The sequence below is a fragment of the Watersipora subatra genome, chromosome 7, assembly GCF_963576615.1.
Source record: "Watersipora subatra chromosome 7, tzWatSuba1.1, whole genome shotgun sequence".
NCBI classification, from domain to species: Eukaryota; Metazoa; Bryozoa; class Gymnolaemata; order Cheilostomatida; family Watersiporidae; genus Watersipora; species Watersipora subatra.
Window position 1 is genome coordinate 39,352,602 of NC_088714.1, and position 27,903 is coordinate 39,380,504.

The following is a 27,903-nucleotide window of genomic DNA, read 5'->3' on the forward strand; positions in this document are numbered from 1 at the left end:
TTTGGCCTATTCCCAATTGAGTCAGTAATCCTGATATGATTGCAGAAGATTATATATTGTAATAAGATGACGTGTTGCGTGTGAGTAAATAATTGAAGTTAAAATGTACGCAAATAGTCTATAGTGTAGTCAAAATTGACTACATGATTCGGTGAGGTGTCTGGCAGAGTTACTGGACAATAAATGAATTTGCTGGTTCCTACGATTGATTTTATACAAAACTAACAAAACATGTTTTTATGTTGAAATGTTATTACAAAAGTATGAATCTCTGGTTTACACCTCAGATCAATAAAAAAGGTATTATTTAAGGATAAATACACATTATGAATCATTGCTGCAAAGTTTCACAAAGTGTTTATCCTTGTTTACTGGTTAATTGCACTACGCTATAATATGGCTTTATAATAGATATGCTGCTAAACTACTGTGGTCAGTGCAACAGGAACTGGCTTCATTTATATAAGGTGAACCATGATGACCCAGGATAGAGGCAATAAATTGGGGGTCACTACATATCAAGATTCTCAGGCCTCTGATTCTCAGCCAATGATACACTGCAAACTGCATAACATGTGTTGGTCACGTGTATTCTTCTCTAATCTTGTTCATGGTTAAAATGCTCGTTCGTCTTTCCTACAGCGAATAAGCACGTTTCTGTGGATGCTTTGCTGCTGACGGCTGTCTGTGAGCAAACATTCATCAGAGAGAATCATTTCAAGTCAGATTGATTTCTGCTGCAGCTAGAGATAGCAATTAAAGGCAAATCAAGTGCAAGATAAACAGGCGTATTGATTGTACTGCTCTCCAAGCTTCGTCTAATGAACACTCTCAAGTATGAACTTAAATTGAAATGTTACAATAAATCCCTTTGAATGTGTCTTTTCACCTCGAGCCTAATCACGTTAGTTTCTATCTAGACTCTACTGGTAGTCATATGTTTATCTACTCGTTCCGTTATGGCACTCGCCAACAGGTACTAGCGTGTGGGAAAATTTCTTGGCCGTCAAAATCAATTGTCAACTTTTCAGTTGGTGCCTAATTTCAGGAAGAGCTAGAATAGCATTAGACTAGAAAGGAAATGGTTATGATAGAAACGCTGCAGTAACTGTATACGACCCGTAATCGTATGCAGCTTATATAGGAATTTTGCTAAGAATACATTCACTTCCTTACTGCTTTGTATAGTGACTCTCCGAGGCCCAGCCAATATTGATTATATAAATGTGCAAATCAGAGGCTATAAGTTATACTGTACACCTGCGCTGATCAGCAGCTATGCTTCTATTAAACATGGACCAATCAGCCAATGACCACTGCTGGTCAGCGATTGAACGCCATCTCAGGAGTCAAATATATGTAGCATCACATATCAACCCTGCTGCTAGGCTGACAGCGTCAAAGCAAAAAGTGCTCTGTATGTCATAGAAATTATAAGTATTTGCAACAAATGATCATTGCATCAGCATCCCAGGGCCAGCTTCCTGAATGACCAGCAAGACTTGAGTCATGTTTTCTACTCTTATTATATTACGCCATAGCTGCCAATCTATCATTCATAACAGCGCAGTTTGGGCGGCAGCATAGCAGACATTTAGTGTTCTTCTTACTTACGGCAGCAGACTGAGAATCAATTGTAAGTTAACCTTTCTTGTATTATACTTAAACAAACAATATTATGTCAGAGCAAGGAAAGGTAGTCAGCAGCGACATATATGCAGGTATTTTCAGTATACCAATTAAGGCAATATTGTGGTTCTGCTTCTCCTCTGAACATCAGCTACTCATAACACCTGCATGAATAATCATGTATTTGGATGCAAATGCACTCACAGCAAACTTGTCAAAACTTTGTTCATGTTTGTTGAGTCACCACAGCAAATTAAATGATGCTAACATTAGGCAAGCGTAAGCGAATATGTATACCTTTCTACTCGTGTTGTTATCTCAACAAATCAAAATAACCAGACTTCTACTCCATAAGGAGAGCACACAACTGCAGTTTCAATGTAGGCAAGGCAGCTATCAGCAGCAGATGGTATAATGGCATAAAGTGCTAGAGATAACATGGCACAGCATGACAACTGCGTATTTTAACAAGCACTCTCCAGTCTGCCTGTTAACTATTGGGCTCCTCTCACCTCCATTCATCGCCGGCAAAGAAAGCGTGTTAAATTATATCATTTTTTATTCTATGTATCAATTTACTACAGCATTAAAATGCTGCAAATAAATAACCCCCATTTCACTAACTGGAAATATACAAACACATTATGTACATGAAAAAATGCAACAGCTTCAACAGCTCTTAAGCTGAGAGGAATAGAAGTCAGTGGCTGCCTTCCAGACTACAACACAGAACAGTCTTCATATCAAACATACTAAATCTGAATAAAAACTCCTAGGATGGTCTCGCTGAGCGTATGCAGCTAAGTAATCTAATGGAACTCTAATTGACAATGTCAATCATCAGTAAAAAAATATATAGAAAAATTCTTTAGAGTTGGCTGGCAGCTCTATCAGTCTTTCTATTAGGCAGCTTATAAAGCTCAGAACTTTTATTTTAGAAAACTATAGAAGTATACAGTAATCGACTAGGTTCATTTGAGAAGAAATTCTCCATAATTCATACAATAATATAATATATATTAGTCAATTAACATATTTACTTGATAAATAAATAGTATATTGCATCTGGAAAGAGCAGGAGGCAGCAGTATATAAAATATCTGCAAACAAAACATGTTCTTTCAAATCAGATTCCAGCAATTGCAGAGACGGAAACCGGGCCATGGAAACGTCATATATGTAGGTTATGATAGACACTAGCTACCACGTAACGACTCAAATTGTAGAAAAATACCAAAGTAAATAACGCAGAGAATATAATGATACCAGCGACAATCAGCTTGGAGCTGTAATGCGGCTTGTCAGAGAGAAAAGGAGAGAAAGAGCTTGGCTGCTGTATGAAGAGACGGAGTGATAGAGGGCTCTGTTGAGTATTGCACCATAGGACTTCTGCCTGGCAACCATCATATGTCGCACGTTATATCCGTTGTTCTCGGTTGATCATACAGAAGGGACGATACGTGTGATGTCGGTCTAAATGTGGACTCCGACTCGCTACAACAAAAGAACCGGCCATAAATATTTCGGTCTGACTCAGCAATGCGAAACTTATCTCGAAAAAATAGACATCCCAGTGGGGGAGGAGCGCTAGAGCATTCGCTAAGCACTTCTTATCTCTCACTGCAAGGTCCAACGAGTACCGAACACTACATACTCAACCTTGCTGCCAGTATTAATCATACGTTGCACCGAACAAGCCAAACACTGCTATGCACCTCCTAATTAAAACATAATCTTCACAAGTTGACCCACAATTCCCTCCCGACCGATACGCATTTATCAATAATATTATATAGTCTATCCTCTGGAGACAAAAGCTCGTTTCAATTCTGTTAGAACCTGAGCTGGGGTAAACAGTGATCTAATCAGGAGGACACACGCCGCGGCACATCAAAGGTTAACAGTTTACTCATGACCCACCATATCACAATGCCCATCATAACTCTGTCTATAGTGTAAGCCCATGTGTGACTAGCAATATAATCTACCTGTTGCGGTGACAGCTGCTGGTGTTTCGGATATCAGGCTTCTGAGGTCCTCCACCAGTAAGCAACACCGTGTCACAAACTGTCGATATGTGTATATTGCTAGCGTTATTTGTACTATGACAGTTGCTCCAATGAGAATGCTGTGGCTCTGTCCCGCTATAGTATGGTATAAATTTTTCAGTTCCCAAACTACGTTGCATTGCCGACTGGGCAAACAAGGCATTGTTTCTATTTATTAGCTGACGTTCATTCTCTCTGTTTATGTCCTTTATGAGGTCTTTGTGGACAACTTTGTGAGGGGTAGCGGCAGCAGAGTTTCTGTTATGTAGGGACACGCTCCTCACATGCGCACTCGCTTCTGTTTCATGAAATATGTTTCTTTCCGTAGTTGGGTATGGATCAGGCTTGCTTTTGTCACTGTTAGTCAACATGGTATTTTGTACTTTGTTGTTCATACCACTATTGTAAGCGTTCTGTCCCTCTTCCACACTTTTATCCTCGGTAACCCGACGTTTGCAGCGCCGACAGAGAAGTGTGATGACAAGCACAAATAGTAGGCACATAGGGACGCCACTAGCCAGACAGATAATCATTACCAGCTGTGATTGAGTGAGTTCTACCTGTCCCTTAGGAGGAACCACTGACTCGCCCGTCTTCGCACCAGTTTGAGGTGTGAAGAAAACCTCGGACACAGTGGTGAAAAAGCGGGAGGTAGATACAGGTCTAGAAGTAGTACGAGTAGATGGCGCTTGACCCAGCCGGTATTGGCACAAATCTCCTTCATAGTCTGACGGGCAAATGCAGTGAAAGCCTGGGCCTTGTGTTGCACACCTTCCTCCGTTCATGCACTGATTGGGGTTGCAGCTGTTCGTTTCCTCGTTGCACATGCGACCTGTGTAGCCTGGTGCGCAAAAGCACTGAAAACCATTTTCTTTATCCCGACAAGAACCTGCAGAGCAACATGAACTGTTAAACCATCTTCATATCGTACAAGACGCGGCACAAACAGAGTAAACATAATAACATTTCTAGAACATTCTACTATTTCATTTTCGTACCTCCGTTGGCGCAAGGTCGTGCTTGACATTCATCTATGTCAATCTCACATAGTCGTCCCATAAATCCCGGTTTGCAGCGGCACCTGAAGCCATTCACATCATCTTCACACATTCCTGAGTTGAGGCAAGGGTTCTCCCCTTCACACTCGTCATTGTTTATTTCACAATACAAGCCACTGAATCCGGGAAGACATTGGCACATGTAGGTGTTCTCTCCATCTATACACAGGCCACCTGCAATGTTGGTATATAAAAATGTAAATCTATGATGGCATACAAGTAACTGCAAGTGTTCTAAGGTTTTCTACGGATAGCAATCAAGAGATTGCATTTCTAGCTGCGGATCGCATGCGCTGGTCACAGACCTATGGCATATCAAAGCACTGCGACACACAGATTAAGAAATCAATGGAAGAAGCACGCTAATTTTGCTCTAAGCTGGTCTCTTAGAGAGATATTATATGCTTGTAGAGATGAGAGGCCAATTAGGCTGATGGAAAGAAATACACCATCTGAAGAAGCAGTTTGGAGACACAAATCAAACGTCTGACCGGTTATGATAAGACCATTATTTAACTCGGCAGCAAACCTCCAAATGCGTAGCTTGCTAGGAAAGGCAAAAACAAGACAAGTTTTTTAACAGCTCAACATTCAGGGTGCAGATTACTCTGCTGCAGATGATATTTGAGCAAAGGAGCTCTTGTTATAATACACGCTGTTCATTTGTTTATAATGAGCAGGGAAGCCCAGTTATACGCTACTTTAATTTGGATCAATAACTATAGCCAACTGCTTTGTGCTCGCACCGACTATCAGGCAGAGAGCAACAATTGTTGGTCGCAGGAGCAGCCATTAGCATCTATAATATCCAATCAAGAGATGAGTTACTCTAGTGAGATTATAACAGCGGCAGCATTATCATCTACCAGAAACTGTATAAAAAAAACTGCAGAATTTCTTGCCATCTTACCATTCTGACAGGGCTCTGCCACACGCTGGCACTCATTCCTCTCCTGTTGACAATTGACTCCAGACCAACCGTCAGCGCAATGGCAGCGGTAGGACTCTCCTACCGCTTCACAAGTGCCTCCATTGGCGCACGGCATCTCGGAACATCGCTCAGCTGAAATGGCGCAAGTCGTGCCAGAAAAGCCAGAAGGACACTCACACATGTAGTCATTGCCAACATCCTGAAATAGGAAAAGTCACTGAAAGGTTACTGGTGAGAAACGAGTGAGAGAGTTGTGTGGGGACGTAAATCGAAAAAACTAGGAACTTCTCGCATTACTTGAAATTAATCATGCCAAGGGAGTTCAATTACTAGTACATTCATCTCAAGGTGAAGTGTGATGGGCCCACTTACGCGACCAATTGCTAGAGCTCATCTCACTAATTGCTGCCTCCAATTCTGCGGGTTACTACACCCCAGAGTACAATCAGTCTCGCACACCAACTCTGCCATACTAATTGTACCAAGATTGTAATAACATTGCAAGATTCCCTGAAGGCAAATCAAAATGTTGCTGCTCGCAACACACCTTAGTGTGACATTTCAAATAGAACAACCTCAAGGTACGTACCTTGCATGTGCCACCATTTAGGCATGGCTGCCTGTGGCAGTCATCATACTCTATCTCACAGTTAACACCACCATAGCCAATGGGACAACTACAAGTGTAGGAGCCCTCGCCTGTGTTAGTACAACTGCCTCCATTCTGGCATGGTCGATTATGGGTACAGTAGTTGAGGTCTGCAAAGAAAAATAATGACGATAAAAGAGAGGAATCTGACTGCCACAGCATGTGTTTAGCACAAGCTCAACCCTGGAAACCACAGCATCTCCTCTCATTACTTCGCTGCCGCACTGCCCCCTCGCTAATTGTTTAATAAAGGTCACTTGTTGAGGCTAGTTTTTTAAACTAAAGGTTAATGGCTTCCCAATGCCACTCTGTTCGGTCTACCCTCATTCTCTGACCAAAGTTGGGTGACATCAACTTCTCCAGTTCTTCACCTTGCTTCCTCACATGAAAGCTTTTATTGAAAGAGTAGACACTTCATTTTGTGATCCAAAATTTCAGATTTTATGAATTTATGATGGCCGGGTTATGCGTACTCTACGAGTAATTTGCTGTGTCATCATTAAAATTTGAAAGATTTTTATTTTATGATTTTGTTCGATGTCGCATACTGCAAGAGCTTTTAACAACTAAGATTTGCCGAGAGACTGTTTGTATGAAGACAACATTGCTGAGAGATGCATTGAAGATTCCAAGTGGCATCAGGTAGTCACCAGTCATATTCTATATTCATAATGTAAACAGGTCAAACTATACAGCTCGCGAGTCATCTCAGGAAAAGTTGCGATACAAAAGACGAACAGAAGACAGCCATCATCTGAGTCGAGCATGACACTTATTCATGCCATCGTCATTTTAATTGATTATTCGCTTTATACATAAATTTTACTTTTTAAATTTGAGTGTGCCTGACCGCCTGAGCTGGCTACAGAGAATTGGTAGACCGTGTATGAGCTATAGCCACACACACTTTGGCACTTTCATTGGCACATGCTCTCTTAGATCGCATGGCAATCCCACGGCTATCAAGTGAAGTAGACCAGGTGCCCAGTGTTAAACAACAAGGGCAACTGGTCGCACGCAGGGATAGTAACGAGTGGCTCGTGCGTGCCGTGTACATCTGAGTAGACTTACTGAGTAATTACACACGGGCAAATGCTATTCAAAGCCAGGCAGAACTACAAAGTCAAACAAGCCGCCAAGTTGGGCATCTTAAGCTGTGTCAAGTGCCTCAACTATGACACAAGCGCGTGGCATGAATAATGTCCGACTTTTATATTCAAATTGTCATGTCTGCCTAATGAAAAAGGTGAAACAAGAGGCTGAGAAAAAAGCCACGTACCTTGGTTGCAGTAAAGGCCACCCCATCCTTCCTCACAAATGCATTCAAATGCTTCTCTGCAGTAACCGTGTTGGCAATCAGGGTACTTGACACACTCATTGCACAGTATGCCTCCCCAACCCAGTCGACAACTACAACATTCACAAATTCCATATCAAAAGTGTCACAGAAACTATAACGCAGGAAAGCGGAGACGCTGTAAGGAAGAGACGCTGTTAGGAAGAGACGCTGTTAGGAAGAGACGCTGTTAGGAAGAGACGCTGTTAGGAAGAGACGCTGTTAGGAAAAGAGGCTGTTAGGAAAAGAGGCGAAAAGGAAAGGACGCGGAAAAGAAGAGACGCGGAGAAGAAGAGACGCGGAAAAGAAGAAAAGCGGCAAGGAAGAAACGGGGCAAGGATGAAACGGGGCAAGGATAAAACGGGACAAGGATAAAACGGGGCAAGGATGAAACGGGGCAAAGATGAAACGGGGCAAGGATGAAACGGGGCAAGGATGAAACGGGGCAAGGATGAAACGGGGAAAGGATGAAACGGGGCAAGGAAGAGAGGGTGAGCGGAAGAGGGTCTTGTAGGTAACATGTATTAATGGTTTAATAGCTTGTCTCAGCTTACCTGCACTCATTTGGCTTGCTACATTCTCCGTGCTCGTCACTGCAGCCTTCTAAGCAGATGGCTAAAAAGAAATGAGTGACAGTTAGTGAGATGCAATTTCGGGATTGGCCTAATAAAAGGACACAAGAGGTTGGTATTAAAAATGGGACAGCTGTTAAAATTTTAATAGCTAGACAGGCACAAGTTAAACGAAGCACATCCAAAGATAGGGAGATACTGCAGGGCAGATGGTCAACCCAAACAGACAATGCGGCACAAACAATAGCTCTAGCGAGTGCCTATGGGAGAGCAGGGTCTATATGAGCCATACTGCCGTGCTTCACTCTCATTGGCTGCTTTCATGCACCTGCTCCCACCATTAACTTGCAGCGCGGACTTCAACAAGGTGCCATATAATTGGTGACACTTCTGACAATTGTAAACTTCCAACATTTATTGTGGGATGGTCTAACAACCATCCCACAGCATACAAGATGAGTAAATCCTGCGAGACATGAGTGATCTTAGCAGGCACGCTGAATACCGACAGACATTCTCCAGCATTTGAACACCGGTGAAAGCTGTGGTGTCCATCACAACCTGCACTACCATCAAGGCACTAACACGCACCTACCACTGATCATGGTTAAACAATGAAATAGCTGCCAGCTGCCGACAGAACAACAGCTGCCCTTCCAGCCTCCTAAACATATCATGGCAGCGCCTTATTGTGCAGCAACTTAAAACCGAGAATACGCAATACTTGGAGACATGAACAATGTCTCTACACCTACCTTTGTCGCAGTACTCGCCCTGCCAACCCTGTCGGCAAACTTTGCCTCCATTCTCATCGCACTCGTAACGTCCCAGTTCATCATCTCTGTCCTCACAAAATAAGTCGCAGAAAGGTCCGTAGTAGTTCTCACTGCACTTCATCCGGTATTGAAATCGTATGCTGTGCGAATGATCTGAGCTGTTGTATTGTTCCAGTACCCAACCATCGCCTGAACCAAGAGCGTGGGAGCCTCTCATGGATGCAATCAAGGGGTCTACAAAGACAGCTGAAGGTCAAAACACCATTTAAATGTGTGAAAAGGAACATTTACTGCCCGTTTGCCATATTACGAACAGCACAAAATACTTCTACTAACAAAAGGCGCTAGAAGGAATATTGCACTAACAAAACTTATTTAGTTCTCTGCAAAAAACCTAGAGCTTAGCTTAGTCATTTACGCTTATAAAGAGAATACAAACAGAAAGAGAGGCAGCCTAATGAGGCTACAATAGGCCATGTGCAGATATAACGCTCTCAAAGCGCTCACTCGAATACAATTCAGTATAAATTACACGCTTTTGTTATATCAGTACTTTCAATACAAACACGTGCCAATAGATGAATTCATGGACAAGCCAAAAGATGGCTTATGGCGGCTAAAAATTCCATGTCCGAAAATGTTGGTAACAAAGAAGACTGAATGTTGTTTGTACCTTGAAAATGAGCTATTGTGCTTTATCAGTGCATGGCAGAAAGCCGATGCAAAATTGAGCAGGCTGGGGCACTGGCTACAGTAGTCAAGTAGTGAAACAGATGCAGCTAAGGCTGCAGCCATGTATATATGTCCTACACAGCCATATTAGTAACCGTTACTAGTTCAGGTGATTTATGGCACCTAAATTGAAAAGACTGCAAATTTTTTGATATTTTCATGCAATATCTTAAGGATGGCTCACAAATTTACACAAAGCAAAACCACAGATGAGATGCTATCAGCAGGAGAGGCAATTCATATGTTTACAGTTCGCTTGAGCCACGTGCCAGATGGACGCTTTCTCATCATATTAAACAATAAGCTACATTTGGCGCTCACCCTTCTTCCCTAATCTCTGGCAGCCCTGGACAAACCAGGAATGAACAAACATCGGCTTAACAAGATAGTAAACATTACAAAATACTGAGCTATGCCATGGGTAAGGGTGCATTTTGAGCTATCATTGTCTATCCATAGCACCTCGCCTATGATGCAAGGCCTACTTGATTACAATCGCCTGTGAATCTACGAATGGACCACCATTATCACCATTGCCGTATTATGAGTATCTCACCATTCTAGAACAAAATTTGCAAACTTACCTTGAATGCCGTGACTTGCGTGATACGCTTCTATTATCAAACCAAAGTCTCCCTAAAAAAGAAATATAACTTCACCGATAAATAGCCACCGAGTAACAATGATTTTTTCACATATCATCGTGTCCAACATGCGTTTCTTCAACAGCAATTACAGAAGCGTATTAAAAATTGTTCAAATTAGATGTTCCCTCAGAACTATAAACCTTTACAAGTTAATCAACAAATAGATAGCCAGAAAATATTATTTGTTAAACTTACCGGCCAAACATAGTCAACAGAGAAGACCAAAGGATTAGTAAATTCATAGACATTCTGAGGAAACAGGAATGAGTTGTTGTTTGGTATCACATTAGATACATATTCCCCGAAAGCGCAATTGCCATCCGTAACACGCTCTTGATATGGCTTCACACAGATTTTGAAGTAAGTAGAACATTGGCCGGTACAGATATCCCGGTCAGGTGTGGGTCCAACACAACATGATCTGTTATTCAATAATCCATTAGTATTTGAAAATTCCAAAAGGTTCAGTTCGAATTGACCAGTAGAGGATACCTACAAACAAACAAATAGTATTAACATTGAGAATGGAAAACCAAATACAACATGGAGACATAGAAACTCATTGGCATTGTAAAGGAATAGAACACAGCTTGAGATTATATCACTTACTTCTGTTATAATAAACAAGAGCAGTGCAATTCTTGTCCGTATGTTACACATCTTTACAATCTTTATTACCTGTAAAATGAGTTTACTGCTCATAGATTACAAGAAGACGTAGAGCTATTACCTTCTACTAGCATTTCAACCTATGAAGTAAGGCTGCTACAGCATAGCCTAGAAAGAATCTCCAAATAATTACTGATATATAATATGTTAGGCAAAGAGCAACAATAACCATGATTTTCAAGCTTCCAAGCAAACAGATACATCTGAATGTTAATAAAAGATTTTGCCCATAAAATATTGGTAGCACATTTTCATTTAGTATCTCGCATATACTTTCAGAGAATATAAAAAATATTAGCCGGCCCTCAGTAAAGATGCACGGCCTTCGGTAGAGAGGCACGTTAACTTCATAGTTTTTTATTTTCCTTTGCACATTAGATTATCTTTTGTGCCTATTGGCAGCTTTAAAGCACAGCTAATCAAGAGAAAGACACAAAAATACCAGTAATTGTAAAGTCGATACTCACATAAATTTGTTGATCAGTTTTTTATATTTTACTCCATTAGTTTTCGCAAGAATAATGCCGCAGCTATGGCACGTGCCAACAATCTAATGACACCTGAAGCAGTAATGCCCCAGCTTTAACCATTGAAGTGATTTTTAATTGGTCTATGACAAATCAGCTTGCTCTGATTGGCTGATGGCACGCGCCTTGCCTTACAGTGAAGTTTGCCAGCACAAAGAATGCATATTACTTGGTCGTACATATAGTGGCTTTGTATGGCAGTGTAAACAATGCAAATAGCTACTACGTCCTTGGAGCTAACCGCGACAAGGAAGAAATGCTTACTTCAAAAATATCATTGCAGGAATATATGTAACAAAGGGAAGGTTTAATGCTAAATAACGTATATTTTCAATTCTGCCTTCCATACCATCTTTAACTTATGCCCATATTTGCTGGCTTTGGACATAAAACAGCGGATAGATAGAGCAGATGTTTTCACACAAAACACCTGTCATTGAAACTACATAGCTCTTATGAGCAAAAAGCCTGCAAACACAGCCGGTAGCACAGAAGGGCGCAGATTTTTCTATACACTGTGATTTCTACTGACTGTTTGTGAACAATCAGCCATGAACATATGGCTACAAAATATTCCTGTTTCAAACAGACAATCCTATTAACGCATAGTAACTTCAAACATATTGGATAAATTCAATTTCAATACGCTAAATTAAATGCAATAAATTACACATGACACAGCCATCTTGCAGGGAATGGCAGCGATGTTATTTAGCGAACTTCAGTCTCATAAGCCAATTTATCGATTTTCTTCCAAGCATCACTTTTTGGCGAGCCATGAATTAAAAAGGTTGCATTAATGGTTACCCAATGCCAGCTGCCCCGCGCTTAAAAAGCCCAAATTATTACCAGCGCTCAATGAAACACACGAGCGACCTCTAATTTGTGGTCTCGCGTCCTCCTAAGCTCGACGTGTGTCATTCTTAGCTTGCAGAAGGCGATACGCAAAACAGCTGTCAGCCATGACTATTCTTTCTCGAGCCTACGAACCAGTTGGCCAATCCCGGTTCAAATTAGCTACTTCTTTGACATTAGCGCAAGTTTGGCGGGTATATTTGTTTTTGAAAGTTTCTATTAGAGCTGTTACTGCAGGCTGGCCTAATGTCATCCCTTTCCCATGCCAGGAAAATATCATTAACTAGCTTTGTCTTAGAAACACGTAAATAAACAAATCCTCTGCTGCCTCGAGTGACAAGCGCCGTTATGAGTGATGCAAGGTGCAAGGAGCTATGGGCTCGTGCTATACGCACGCTTGTCATATTGAGATAGCGCATGCCATCTGAATGGTGCGAGTAATTACATAAAAGAAGTAATACATATTTAACTTGACCAGCAATGGTTTTATGTTATCAATTACTCGGATCAGCGTGTGCTCTACAAAAGAATGTCAATCAATCGTTGTAAAAAGACAAACGAGTTGACTCTTTCGCTTGTTTTTTTGTTTACATCTGAAAGCTGACATCTTGCATTCACAAAAAGAACATCAATAAACGGTTGTCGCGAGAGGGAAATCAAAAAGCTAAGAGGCAATAGCAAACATTACAGATTGACATCCTCGGTTACTGTAAACACCATCTACAATGCCTGTACATAGCTCACTATGTGTAGCAGCCAATAAAGATGTTCCTAGCACACAGCTGTTACAGTACACAAGGTGATAGTAGTAGATGAAAGGCAAGAATACTCGGTGGCAGAAGGAAAGATCTTTGCCTAGAGAATAAGGGAAACTGAGTTACTGAAGAGAGGTGTTTTGAGCTTATAAGCTTAAAAATAACAGAGCAGGTGGCTAAGTGTTGAAATCACTGCAATATCATTCCAAGGATTTCATGAGATATTCATAGCTGGATGCTTTTGCCTGTCTCTCTTAAACATGTCTTCTTTATTTTATTAAATAATAATAAATACACGGAATAAAATATGTAAAGCATGCATACATGTAAGTCATACCAACATATCACACTAATAGTTCATACCAACATATCACACTAATAGTTCATACCAACATATCACACTAATAGTTCATACCAACATATCACACTAATAGTTCATACCAACATATCACACTTATAGTTCATACCAACATATCACACTAATAGTTCATACCAACATATCACACTAATAGTTCATACCAACATATCACACTAATAGTTCATACCAACATATCACACTAATAGTTCATACCAACCGTATTACAGTTTTGAGAAGATTGAAACAAAACTGAGCCACACTGATTAGAGATCAAGAATATATATCTATGCGCTAGTCAGTTGTAAATGCACGAGGAGGTATGAAATGAAGAGGAGAGGGTTACAGCTGAAAAGAAGCAGAGCCGAAGGATTTCAACTTGTAGCCATACGGCACCGAAAAGCTTATTCTTAATATAACAATTACACGAGCGACTCAGAGATGCATTAATCTTACCATTGAGTGTTTGTATTTGTCATTGGAATCTCGATCACCCGGCCTCCTCCGTTTCGAAAGTTACAAAGGCTACAAAGAAAGACAGTTAATTACAATGATATGATAAGCGCTAGAGGCTGCCTGTTAGATACAAGCAATCTAGGTAATTGCGCCGTCCGATTTCCTTCTTGTAAATTAAGGTAGGCATTATTTATAACTGACTATTGTTTTCTTACAAGCATTATATATAATCTCACGAGAATGTAGCTCACCAGTTGTGTGAGGTATTACTAGATTATCAACACTGTCTAGACAGTATTCAGTTGTCAAACAGGGTCGGTGCAAAGATTATCAACTTCAGTTTAGCTTTACCAAAGACAACAGACAGTCTGAAGTGAAACTGGAAGGCAGAGCGAGTCATAGGTGTTAAGTTCTAATGAATGTCTTGCTTTGATGTGTCAGTTGCTGACGAGCAGGTGAGGTTAGCAGACAATCAACGATCTGTTCGTTTAAAGCAATTAGCGAACATAAAACTTTAAAACAAGATGGCTGTCCCACCGCTACTGCTGCCAAAGCTATGTCAAACTTGTCTTCTAATCAGAAGTGTATTAAATCTACCAATCCACTTGTGAACAAAGCTCCAGTGGCGCGAGCAATAGCAGTTGGTTTAAAAAAAGAGAGCAGATAACTCTTGCTTTAAAAATCATTTACTTTTAAAGTTAAAATGTTTATAGAAGTATTATTGAACATGGAAGAAGAGTAAGCAATGTCGCTGACATATATACAATCATAATATAGGGTGTAGCAGTCATATGTTTTACGTAAAACATATGGGGACGTCTTCGTTCTACTGGCAGCGTGCGCTGACAAGACCTTGACATTTGATAGATGTCAATTGCATAACAAATGCTGCCTAGAATATCACAAAAAGCTAGCAGCCCAGTTTGGAACAGGCAAAAGAGAGATGAGGTCTGTTAGAATACAGGCTATAACGGGGCAGAAGTGTAGGAAGGCGAGTCAAGGATGCTTGAGGGGTGTCAAATCCCTCTACAAAATGCCGCTCGACAGATCAAGTCACACGACAACGAGTGTCTCAGAGCCGCATGACACTCAGTAGGGGAGAGTCTAGCGGAGCTGTGGAGTGGCTGACACCCACTAGCAAGTGGGTGTCGACAACTCGTTTGACCACCGGAGCATAGGTGAGCACGTTTTGTCAAATCAGCCCAAGTAAGAAAAACCTAAAGATACCAGCTTGTGTGCCCGGCGAAGGTCTGTCATCATTTAGTAAAGAAAAAATTGACAGAGGCGCATGATTAGCATTTTATGCTTCAGCTAGCCGAGACAGTGGTGAATGGAGTAAGAGTACTTAAAAATGCTCAAACCGTTGTACCTTAATATAATTTATTTGATCATGCCTGTTGCAGAGTGAGTAAAAATTATAATAATAACTTTAATATATAAAAATAAGAACTCTGTGTTTAATATCAGCCTTTTCATTGTGTCCATGAACTATAGCTTATGTACATGTATGTATTGGTTTGTCAATGCATTGAAAAATGTAGCAATATCAGAGTTGTCTTACCCCGTGTTATTCACCAAAGACAGTCTCTATTCATAGTTAAGTATATCTATTTTGCACGAGTAGATTTATGACTAGCAGGGCAATTCATTAGATCAAATTTCTGAGATGCGGTAACAACAGAGCGACGATTAAAACTATTAGTTTACCTGATAAGTTAGTGACACGCAGCTAGTATGACCACTCGTGCTATCGCGTGATCATACTGTATGATAACTGTACGGTCACCATTCATACGGTACTTCTGTGACTGCTTTGAACACTTTGAACAATGTTAAAATTATCACAGGAAGAGGAGGGTTAATTATTAACAATGCAAACGTTTTAAGTAGAAATATTGTAATAGTTTGAAAAGTATGCAGACTTCGTACATAGAAGATATGGCTGACAAAGCTTAGAGAATGATGGATTTACTACAATTTAACTCTAATAGATATTATATAGCTGTAAAGCTAGCTTGTATATTATACACTTGTAGAGCTAGCTTGTATATTATACACGTATCACATACAAATTGATTAAACCGAAAGAGAAAATAGAAAAGAGATAACCTCTGAAGATGAAGCAAGACTGAGACTAAAGTGACAACATGTTACCTGACTGAGGAGAATTAACAACTATAAAACCAAACATACCCGATGAAACCTTTAAAAGACCATATTTTAGACAAACATATATTTTAGAAACTAAATAGTAATGGTTGACTGTTCATATTCTAATTGTCAAATTAGACTTGCCTCCCTTGGTCAGCCTTTTACAATGCTACATTTAAATGACCTCAATGACCTTTGACCTGCATTCCAATACTGTCGATTTAGTAACGGCTCCGACATCGTACACAATATTTAAAAAATGGTCTGTGATCATATTTCTAGCGGCGGTTTGTGATATGAGACTCGCAATGATTGGCAGCGTAATGATGACGGCGTGAACAATTGCTTAACTTGAAGAGACTAGATTTGACAATAAAGTAGCCACATTTGCATCAGTACTAGCATTTGAACTGAGCTCTACAAAAAAGCTCAATATAAAAAGATTCCGATAGAATGAGGCCGTATCGAGAGCGTATTAGCTTATGCTCCTTTGCATTCAAATAATTTCCACGAGCTAAATACTCCAGATTAAAATAAAACTGTCAGCCGGCTACTGTTTGACCTACTGTCAGCCGGCTACTGTTTGACCTACTGTCAGCCGGCTACTGTTTGACCACTATACGTACAGACTTTCACAAAATGCTGCTTAATTCTAGCTTTAATCCTCGGGCTGGGCATGCTGACAAGGGGCGATCCTCGGGCTGGGCATGCTGACAAGGGGCGATCCTCGGGCTGGGCATGCTGACAAGGGGCGATCCTCGGGCTGGGCATGCTGACAAGGGGCGATCCTTGGGCTGGGCATGCTGACAAGGGGCGATCCTCGGGCTGGGCATGCTGACAAGGGGCGATGACCTAACCAAGTCAAACCAGGCATCGAATTCCGTATCGCGAGAGACACAATAATAACTTCTCATAGCATCAGCTACCAAACTTGCGCCACGCAGCTATATCTACTTTACCACAACCAGCCATATAATGAGATACACGAGATACACGAGATATATGAACGCCATTACACGAGATATATGAACTAGTTCTCACTAAACGCGAGTTTCTGTTTCTCTCGCACCGCAATGATCTCCAAGTGCTCTCGTCTATTAATAGACTAACTGATCAATGGATTGCCAAAATACACTCGGGTTGCCTGTCAGGTGTGCTCCCTGGCACTCTGTTAGTTGTGTTTGCCATTTCGTAAGGCTTGGTGCGGCGAAGACACTCAGCAGTTAACTAGAGCATGATTCATGGAAGCGATGCTGGGACCTTACACAGCAAAACGCAATACTTGTTGTCAAGCGTATGGAGAGCCCAAGCATTACCATAGATTAGTTCAACACTGTTCCGCTAATCCTCTCGGCTCCCTCAATTAATAACTCTACCCAAAACTATTTATCTTAATTGAAAATTCTAAATAGAAATTTTTTGTCCTGTTTGTACGAGTCTAATCGCCTCAGATATATTACAAGAGCGTTATGTAATGGCGCTGGCACATTTATTTCTATATAATATTTCACAGCTGGCTGTCCGCAATATTATCAAGACCACAGACGCTAGGGAGTCTTGCCATATGATGAGAAATATGTTGGTAATCCGCGAGCAGCTGCTAGCGAGCCTCCTCCTCAGCCTCCTCACGCAACTCCAAGCATAACCAAATCATCAATCATAATTCTGTTTCCTCTTGGATAACCTCAACGTGTATGAACCTGTTTGCGCAGTTAGCCATTGCAAAAACCACTATATTTATAGAAATTCATGTGAAATTGTGTGTTTCCGAAATCTGCAAAGGTTATGTACTACCTATAATTCGCCGTGTTATGCTGTTACATCGTCATTTATCGAGTATGAACAAGCCAGCGATACACAGAGCTAGACCAGGCGGTGAAACCAGCGTGTCCTAGTCAAACAGTCGCTTTGCAAACAGTCGCAAACAGGGCTTTGCTTAGCTCATGGTCAGTGATGCACCGATGCGTTAGTCGCTGCCACAGGCCTACCTTTTCTTCACCATACTTCATAGTGCTCTACTATTTTTATTCTGTCCAATAAAGTTATACAGTGATTGGATATTGTCCGGTGTAATTACACGTTGACGACTATTCTCAGTCCGGTGTAATTACACGCTGACGACTATTCTCAGTCCAGTGTAGTTACACGCTGACAACTATTCTTAGTCCAGTGTAGTTACACGCTGACAACTATTCTCAGTCCAGTGTAGTTATACGCTGATGACTATTCTCAAATACCAATTTTGTTAGCCACAAAAAGGACTATTGCAACAGCAACTTTTAGTTTCTGCAACTTTCAAAAACTCTGAACAAACACTAAAGTACCAAGAAAGCAATACGCAGCATGTGTCAGAACTATCAATACTCCATCAGCATGAAACACCAGCCTGCGCCACAATCCTTAACAATCCTTTAAATTTTTGACCATCGAAAAAAGACATCTGTATACAGAAGTTTGTCTACATCTGTATACAGAAGTTTGTCTATGACAACAGAGCTGCTCATTAGAAGTGCAGAAATGAGTGTAGTGTAGAAAGTACATTAAGAGGTATAGAAATTAAGAGTAAGGAGTTTAGACAGGCTAGTATGGAGTTTAGACAGTCTAGTAAGAAGTTTAGACAGGCTAGTATGGAGTTTAGACAGGCTAGTATGGAGTTTAGACAGGCTAGTATGGAGTTTAGACAGGCTAGTATGGAGTTTAGACAGGCTGGTATGAAATTTAGACAAGCTAGTATGGAGTTTAGTCAGGCTAGTATGGAGTTTAGACAGGCTAGATAGGAAGTAATGCCTGATGAGTACATAATACTAACAGCTAGAGAGAGAATAGGTCATAAAATGTTCTGTTAAGTTTAATTCAATTTAAGATAGCGCATGTTACCTAGCCAAAACTAAGCAAATGATGTGATTGGATTTCAATTTACTCGTATCTATGGCGATGAGTGGCTTACGCATTGAGGAATGCGTGAGAAAGGTGCATCAAACTGCCGTCACTTTCCCATAGTTAGATTATGGCAAGCTATCAGATATTTGAGTGATCTAGAAAACCCTATGAGTCATTAAAGACACTTATTTATTTTTGTCAAAGAATGGCTTTCAAATTTGTTTATATCGCTCGAACAGTGCCAATGCATGCTTATGTAAAGATATCTGACACAGCCAGCTGTGATTGCTAGTTTGGAGTTGTCTGCTTTTGTCTCTAACTTAGCTCAACTTAATTTGTTAAACAATGTTAATGAAGATTCCTGTAAAATTTGTTGGTTAAAGTTGAAGAAAAATGGAGCCTCGTATTTATTTTTAATTATTTTGTATTCACTTGAGTGGCTTTCTGAGAAAAGCAATATCAAGCAAAGCTTAATAGATCAATATTCAATATTCAAAGCCACTGTAGTCAGCTTTTTGCATACAAGGATAGGAAGATAGCAGGGCTACTAGAACAACAGTCACAAAATAGGAGTGAATTAGAGGATTGCTGGATGAGAAAGCCGTTAAACGAAAAGTTGTGTTATAGGAATCACAGAGGAAACGCATGTAGTAAATTGTACTAATGACAGAAAACCCATTTTTAATAAAATATTTTATTAAAAATGGGATAAGACGTATTGAGATAAAGTATTTTAATGCTGTATCTAAATACGACAACTTATTACACCAAAATACTGTTACAAAAATATAAACCCTTTGTTTATAGACATACTTACATATAGATAGTAGATCACATAGTTACCTATAGATTGCAGATCATATAGTTACATATAAAGAGTAGATAACATAGCTACATATAAAGGGTAGATCAATCATTGATACTCCGTAGGCGCTAGTAAGTGGGCAGCCCCCTAATCCTTCCTGTTCCAATTATATTTCTATCTATCCAGATCGGAGGTTGCTTGACAAGAGTTGTTACATAATGTTCTCCTTCAAGGCAACACCTGCCGGCACCTGCCGTGACAGATGCTGTTTCTAGATGCCGACATGATCATTAATTTTTACACAAATTCATCAAGTTGAATCTTTAACAAAAAACCTTGCCTTGATTTAATGCGTTGATGGGGGTTCACAACATCACCCGTAGAGCTTTCAATATTTGTATAAGAACAGATTATTTATCACAGCCCATTTGGTTGTGTATTTAGAGTGCATCACTGTTTTGTTTCCTGGTACTGTAAGTAGCACTGGAACCCTGTGGCTTCACTCTATGTTTGGATACACAGCTAAGCAGCAATATTCCACCTATGGATTCATAGCTGTGTGGTAGATTACCTTCTGGGCTGGAAGTTAGAACAGCGGGACCTCTGAGGTAGAGCACGGACCTCTCAAGCATATAGGGAGTGATGGGGATGAGCAATGACGTATATATCAAGATATCAACAACTGTATAGCAACCTCTGTAGAGCCTTTCTGTAAAGTGCAACAAGACTCAGTGACACGGTTTATCTGCGCACACAGTATAAATAACGATTACGGAAAGTAAAGCTGATGAAACAAAAGCTATATTATGAGTTCAAGGACAGATGCAAGTATTTTTAAAATGTGGAGTAAGCCAAAAGGTAACTTGGCATGAAACAGCCTTTTTGATTGGCCAGCAAAGGAATTTTACAATGAATGGCTGAGCAAAAGAGAGAAAGATGAGACGATGAGATTGCTGTGTTGAGCGTACAATACAGATGCAATTCATCATTCCTTATATATTGTCAAGTTGCGGTCTTCCCAGCCATTGATTTTTATAAATCCCATAATATGAACAGAGTGTGAGAAAATTATTAGAGGCCGATAAACAGACCAGCTATTTATAACAAGGGATGATTCTAGAAGTTGCGGAGAACCTGTCTGTCTGGATTAACAGCGACTCATACACGTCCCTGACAGAGGAAGAAAATGGAACAGAAATAGGAAGAGTGAAAGGATTGATTGTCTGCTGGGAGAGAGAAATGTATTAGTTAGCAAAAAGGAAAGAAAGGGAAGAAAGACGGTGATAGTTGAAAAGTTGGGGGAAGAAGTAGGGGACAGATGGAGGGGGCAGAAGGAGGGGACAGAAGGAGGGGACAGAAGGAGGGGGAAGAAAAGGAGAAGAGGATAAATAAAAATGACAAATGCAAGTAATCAAGATGGCCAGTTGGTCAATCATTGGAGTTATCCTCTCCAAAAGGCTACTAAACCGCCTAAAAGATCACTAGTATTCTAAGTTGGCCAATCAAAAGAGGAAGTCTTTTAAAGAGACGAATGCAATAAAATTTCCTTACAATTTTGGCATTGCCTTTGGAATCAAAATATTTCAAATCTATATTAAATATAGCATTAAACATAATATTAAATATAATGGTAGCTTTTGTAATCAGAATGATGAATTCACAAAAAGTAGAAATACCATAAAAACGTTTCTAAGCGCAGCGACAGGGAGAGACGGCGACAGGGAGAGACAGCTACAACTAGAGGCAGCGAGAGATTGTTCATCTATTGCGTAGGCTAACTAGAGGTGTGTGTCACACGCTTGAATATTAACCTGTTGAAACTGATAGAATATCGTGTAAGTTAAGCCTGTCACAACTGCTTATTCTAGAGAAACGGTAACAATACTTGTTCTTAAACACGAATGCTGTATTATTTGCTGATGCAATAACTCACTAGCCACGCTTCCTAAGTATCTAAGGAGTCGGGTGCACACATGTTAATAGCCAGTATCTGGGTATGCGGCTACACCTTCAATTAATAAACTTGAAACCTGAACACAGAGTTATGGAGATAAAATTTTAAGTCCTGAATAATAATCTCTCCCATGAGAAGATATCTGACTAACTGCTCTAGGAAACCAAATAAATGTGGCTTTTTGAAGTTGAATCCATGTTTTAGTGCTTTAGTTATAACAGCAAATTTTCCCATGCTATAATTAGGTCATTAATCATGCACGCTCCGTTTGTTGAGTTGACACGTTCAGCGGTTTAAATGCTAAAAATCTGTTGTGAAATTATGGTATTTTGATGACCCTTCTCACAGCTATAGATCCTGCGCATCTACCAGCAGTTGGTGTCCATCGCCTTTGTCCTTTGAGAGCGTGCCGTGCGATTTGAAGTATGCAGAAGTTATCTATGAGAATCTTTCAACTGATTAATTCGAGAGAGAAAAGAAACAGTGTAAAATCAATCATGATAATTGTCAAGTACTTGAAACTTATTCTACAAGACTGGAGGTTCAACTCTACGTGAATTTAAATGCTTTTTCAAGCACACGTTTAACCGAAAGCATATTTGCAATTACAGTTGAATAGTATTTTACTAAAATCACCGATTGTACACAAGTAGCTGGTATTCCTCTATGGGCAAGGTTCGATCTACACCTGCATAGTGAGTCTTAGGGACTGTATGCTTAGGACATGCTATGCGTTAAAATACTCACAAAACACGCATGTGTAGCCGATACACCTACACACTACATTAGATATACACATATGTGTAGCCGATACACCTACACACTGCATTAGATGTACACATATGTGTAGCCGATACACCTACACACTGCATTAGATATACACATATGTGTAGCCGATACACCTACACACTGCATTAGATATACACATATGTGTAGCCGATACACCTACACACTGCATGAGATATATGTGTGGTTCTTAAATGAGTCATTCTGTTTGGTCACTAAGATACAGTTATAAACATATTTCTTCTCATTATACAGCTCTATTCAGGTTAACAAGGCTTTGTACTTCGTCTTTATCAGATCTCCTGAAATAAAAGATGTCTGATGATAAATTGCTTGTCGGGAATACTCTAAAAGTCGAACACTGTTTATTTAATCACCTCGCATGGCAAATAGTACTGTAGAGCCCATTGTTAATCTAAACAGGCTGCTTTCCACACAGTCAGACTAGCTTATCAATAAGCCAGCTAGCCATATGGGTCTGGAGTGTGTAGGGGGCGGTTCTAAGATTTCAAGTGCATCTATCGCTAAGGGAAACCTTAATCTATTCAACATCGTGAGAAAGCTCTCAAGAGTGACAGGAAGGTATGCTAGCTCATTATGTATTGAATATTGTCAAATAGTACAAAATCAAATATGATAATGTTTGTTTTGTGTACACAAAAGACAGTCCAGACAACGGATAAGGGCAACTGAAAGGAAGGACTTAGTTTACTGGTTTTCCTGCGTGGAAGTAGCATGGTTGGAATTTATGCATGCTCCCCTCTCTGGCCATAGAGAGGAAAGGCGTTAGGCTGTAAACTGTGAATGCTTAAGGCATCCGCTCATTTCAACTGTCAACGGCATTTGGTATTTAGTTGAAAAAAATTTGCTTACATTCTTAAGATAGTAATAAAGGGTTTTAGCAAGAAGCTCAGCGGGTTTCAGACGTTTTGAAAGACTTAAAAACATGAGAAATACATCTGGCCTCCGGTGAAGGTTAGTTTAGTCGCCCATAATAAGGCTCATGGCGGGTTGAAACTATGGGACAACGATCCCTAACCGCAAGCAGGTATTGCAAAAGAGGAGTATACAGCTGGTTGGATTAGAGAATAGCCTTGCAGATTATTAGATTCACCCACAGAAAACTCTAGATAGAGCTCATGTATAACACAGCAGAGGTGTGATAGTTAATTATAACAGATAACAGTGGCGTAATAAACTACTATAACAGGGATGTGATAGTTAATTATAACAGATAATAGTGGCGTAGTAAACTTTTATAACAGGGGTGTGTTAGTTTATTATAACAGACAACAGTGGCGTAGTAAACTATTATAACAGGGACGTGTTAGGTAATTATAACAGATAACAGTGGCGTAGTAAACTATTATAACAGGGGTGTGTTAGGTAATTATAACAAATAACAGTGGCGTAGTAAACTATTATAACAGGGGTAAGGTAGAGAATAATAACAATTGTGACACAATATTAAATATTAAGGGCTGCTACGCAAATTTTTTTAATTGCCATTGACTTGAAAGCAATGCTTTTTCATTACGATCTTAAATACATCTGTTAGTATAAACATATTTGCCTTAGCTTTTGTGTCATTTATCACGATATTAGACGTCTGCTGCTAAACTGTTTTGCATTTTTTGTTCGAATGCACCGCATACCTAGGGCAACGGTCAGGTTGTTGCTAGCAATATGCGGAGAGTTAAGCGAAGCTGCATAGATTGTGAAAAGATTAGGCTGCGACGAATGCTTCAATAATGAATGTTTGCGAGATAACCATCATCAATCTACAAACAGTTATACGAAGCTGGGAAGGGGCTAAATGGCGGTGATCTGTTGCCAAGGGTCAGCCACTTGATGAATGTTCAGTAAAAAGACAATGAAATGATGCATAATGATAACAACACTCAGTTACAGTAAACTTACTGTAACTGAGAAGACAATGGGAAGAAATCCTTCCATGCCCAACTTCTCATTCTGAAAAGTAAGCTATAAAACATTTCTAAAACCAGCCACGTTTTTGTCTTTCATAGAAATAGATGTTTGAGTTGACTATGAATTCAGGGTTGAGTGAAATAAGCTTGTAAACAGCGTGTCACAGGCTGCTGTCCAGTCAGCTGAGGATGTTGCAGTGAAAAGTCACAAAAAATTAGATTTATCAACATATGAATCTGCAAATGAGCCAATAACAATACATGTTGCATCAAAAGCCAATAACAATACATGTTGCATCAAAAGCCAATAACAATACATGTTGCATCACACGCAACTACACTTTGTACTGTAAAGCATTTACAGAGCTGGCCTTGCAGGTCACTCCCTACCCCCTGGCTCCTGTTCTTCAGCCGCAAGTATTTTTTTGCAAGAGGTAAAATAATGTTTGTCTTCGGCGTTCAAGCTATGTTTCCTTGCACTAATTATAGCAGCAATTTTCATTCCTGCGCTTCGCTAAAGTGTACAGAGCTTAAGATACAAAGGAAATAAGTATTTGTATTATGAGGTCAAAGTGTTGTGTCAAACAGTCTATGAGAGGGTGAGAGGTCTGACAATAGGAGAGGTGAGAGGTCTGACAATAGGAAGATGATAACAAAACAGAGTGCAGCTAGCAATAAGTAAAAAGCCGTATTTTGGAAAAAAATTAATTTATTCAGTCGTCGGTAAACGCACGAAATTGGTACCAACAAATCTGAAAGACATCGTAAGAGTCAGAACAGCTAAAGAATAAATCACTTTGGGTCTTTTAAGGACCTAATGACCTTCAAATGACCTCCTCTACCGAATAACCTTTTTCTTAGCCAGCAAATCGCCGAGTTTCCTGAATTAGCTGACTCGAGGGTGGAAGCTCTTAGCATTGGTTATTAAAAGCCATAACATAGTACGGATAGCTGGTCAAACATGTAAATAGATATTCTATTGCTATGTATGTACTTATCCTTATGAATGCTCAACTGCCTGTGTTTGTACGCTCGCTATAGGGCGCTTACGATTACAGCAATTTTAAAAAGTTGATATTGTTAAACGAGACAGTTCCCACAGATGCATTTACCGTCGCTAGCTGTCCGTAGCAATACACTGGGCAAAGCAAAGCAAATACGCTAAGCCAAGTATCGCTTTCTACTCTAATGGTGGAATGAGCTAAGATGCCATATAGAAGGCGTGAGAGAGCAAACGACCTCAACTATTTTTAGACAAGCGCAACAGCTGAGCAGCGTATCGCGTTACCATGTACGATTGTCTCCTCCTGAATAAATGCTTGCCTCAGTGGCTAACTAAGATATTTAGAAAAAAAAGTACAATGGAGCAACTGCGTGCACTCATCTTTTGGTCTAGTACTGTTTAGTTGGATCTCCTTACTATCTGTGTCGACACAACGATCACTGCTCGTACGAAGAAACCAGCATAGGCTTATGAGCTCAGCGGGGCTATCAACTTACACACGACATCAGCGTATAACAATAGATTTAATATGTTTATGGTTGAGCTTACCGCTCTATTCTCCCCAATCATGGATTATTATCTCTTTTGTCACCCGAAACTGATTGCCAGATTATAAAAGGAGACAATTTAATCAAAGAAATTTTCCCACGAAGCATTATATTGGTATCAATTAGGCTACTCACGCACGCCCCATTATTGCTTTTATCTCATCTCTGACCACTCAAAGAAAAGTTGTGTCACCTTCAGCGTTATGTAATTCTTCTAAAAACCACATTATTATTTGCAGCTAGAAGAGTGGGAATGCTCGCATGCGAGTTCATCTGCTAGGAGGATACGAGCTGTCAGTTCGACAATCTTGAGCACCTCTCAACTTATCAGCCCCGTCTGCTAACTGAAATCGAACTGAAGGCTCTCTAACTTCATCGAAATTTCCTACTTTCAAACTCTGCTGTATGATTAATACTCGGCGCTTGCAGCGAGATAAACCTTATTTGCTTAGCTATCACAACAGCTGATTAAAGCCTGGGAAAATTATTCTCCTCGAATGACAAACTCGAGCGAAAAAAGAATATAGTTACTGAAACATACGAACCTTGTCAAGAGATGTGCACGATGAGCGAGTGATAATGTGTATATCCTAGATATGTGATACGATGTGTCTTGTATTAGAGGCGAGAGGTTAGGGCGCTTCCAACAGATACCAACTACAATACTCCTTGTTCAGCGATCAAGTGTCCCTTTGCGATCAGCGTTAGAGTGTAAAATGTGTAACAAAAAACCCAGCTTAATGCTTTTTTGCGCGTGTGATGAGGAGATGGTTAGAGACTGAAGGAATGTTGTACATAGTGTGGGAAAATCACTGCCTAGCAAGGCTTAGTCATTGAGCCTATATCACGTGACCACTAATCTCTCTTGCTCAATATACTTGCACATTTCCTTCTGACCAATGACAGCGCAGTCCCATGAGCCACGCCGAGCATACGCAGCAGATAACGCTGGAGAGAGATGAATGAACTTTGGACAGATTCTGACTACCTTGAGTTGCCTTTACCCAGACCACCATCATCTTACGGCTATAGATGAAGGTGTTGTTTAAATTTACAGCTAACAAAACTGCAGACAACACCCAACAAGCGTCGAAGGAAACACTTTAACACAAAATAAAGCAAGATTTGCTAATCTTGCTTTTATTTCTGTAACACACAGTGACAAAGTTGTCTCTATTAAAACAGTTTAAGTTGTGAGTAGAAGCGCATTGAATAAGGTTGTTGGATTTTGGCTATAGTTGCCCAAACAGTGTAGTTCCTTACCTGATTGATGAAATTTTACCAGCACAGCATCATTCCAAATAATTTTTATTTATCATAGATGTTAAACACTACCTATAATGGCCGCTAGTAGATCAGCTGTGCTTGAGGGCGATGTAAAAAATAGCAGCGAATACATGACACGCTTCCGCTGACTGGAAAATTGGCTCATATAAATCAACATAGACTCCCACAATATATCCACCAAGCTACTCTGAGGCAACTCTGAGGCTGCACCACCTAGTCCATTCTTCCATCTCTATCATTCTACTGGGTTTACCAGAACTGAGATATATTGTAGCCAACAAATCTGGACTTTGTTAACATGAAGCTCATCGGCGCAGACTGAAAACATAGAGCTGTCTGCGAGGTCGTTGAATCAATACTTCTCACCTTTCTTGTCTAATCGCGAGACTGCACCAGGTGTCAGCACAGCGTAGTGGCTGATCGCGAGGTGTGACTAGAGTCCATAGGCATGACTGACACGCTTGTATCTTTTGTTGGAGACGTATGCACCTGGTTGGTTAGCCCTCTCGCTCTCTAGCAAGCAATAGCTTTATGAATCTTGTTTATTCTAAAGATTAACTTAATCT

At 40.2% G+C, this 27,903-nt stretch overlaps 1 protein-coding gene across 2 annotated transcripts; it reads right to left on the reverse strand.

The window, feature by feature from the left end:
- Positions 1–2,181: 2,181 nt before the first annotated feature.
- Positions 2,182–26,792, reverse strand: LOC137399198 (delta-like protein B). 2 transcript variants are annotated; one of them, XM_068085197.1, is made up of 14 exons: positions 26,596–26,792; positions 20,403–20,540; positions 13,996–14,064; positions 10,988–11,056; positions 10,574–10,870; positions 10,316–10,367; positions 8,979–9,233; positions 8,206–8,266; positions 7,595–7,725; positions 6,256–6,425; positions 5,646–5,865; positions 4,676–4,909; positions 3,618–4,566; positions 2,182–3,123 (listed from the first exon to the last, which is right to left on the reverse strand). In XM_068085197.1, exons 3-14 carry the CDS (start codon positions 13,996–13,998, stop codon positions 3,033–3,035), a joined length of 2,532 nt encoding a protein of 843 aa, XP_067941298.1. In that variant the 5' UTR covers positions 13,999–14,064; positions 20,403–20,540; positions 26,596–26,792; the 3' UTR covers positions 2,182–3,032. The 2 variants fall into 2 exon arrangements, with proteins under 2 accessions (XP_067941298.1, XP_067941299.1); XM_068085198.1 differs by lacking the exons at positions 13,996–14,064; positions 20,403–20,540; positions 26,596–26,792 and adding an exon at positions 11,515–11,570.
- Positions 26,793–27,903: the final 1,111 nt, after the last annotated feature.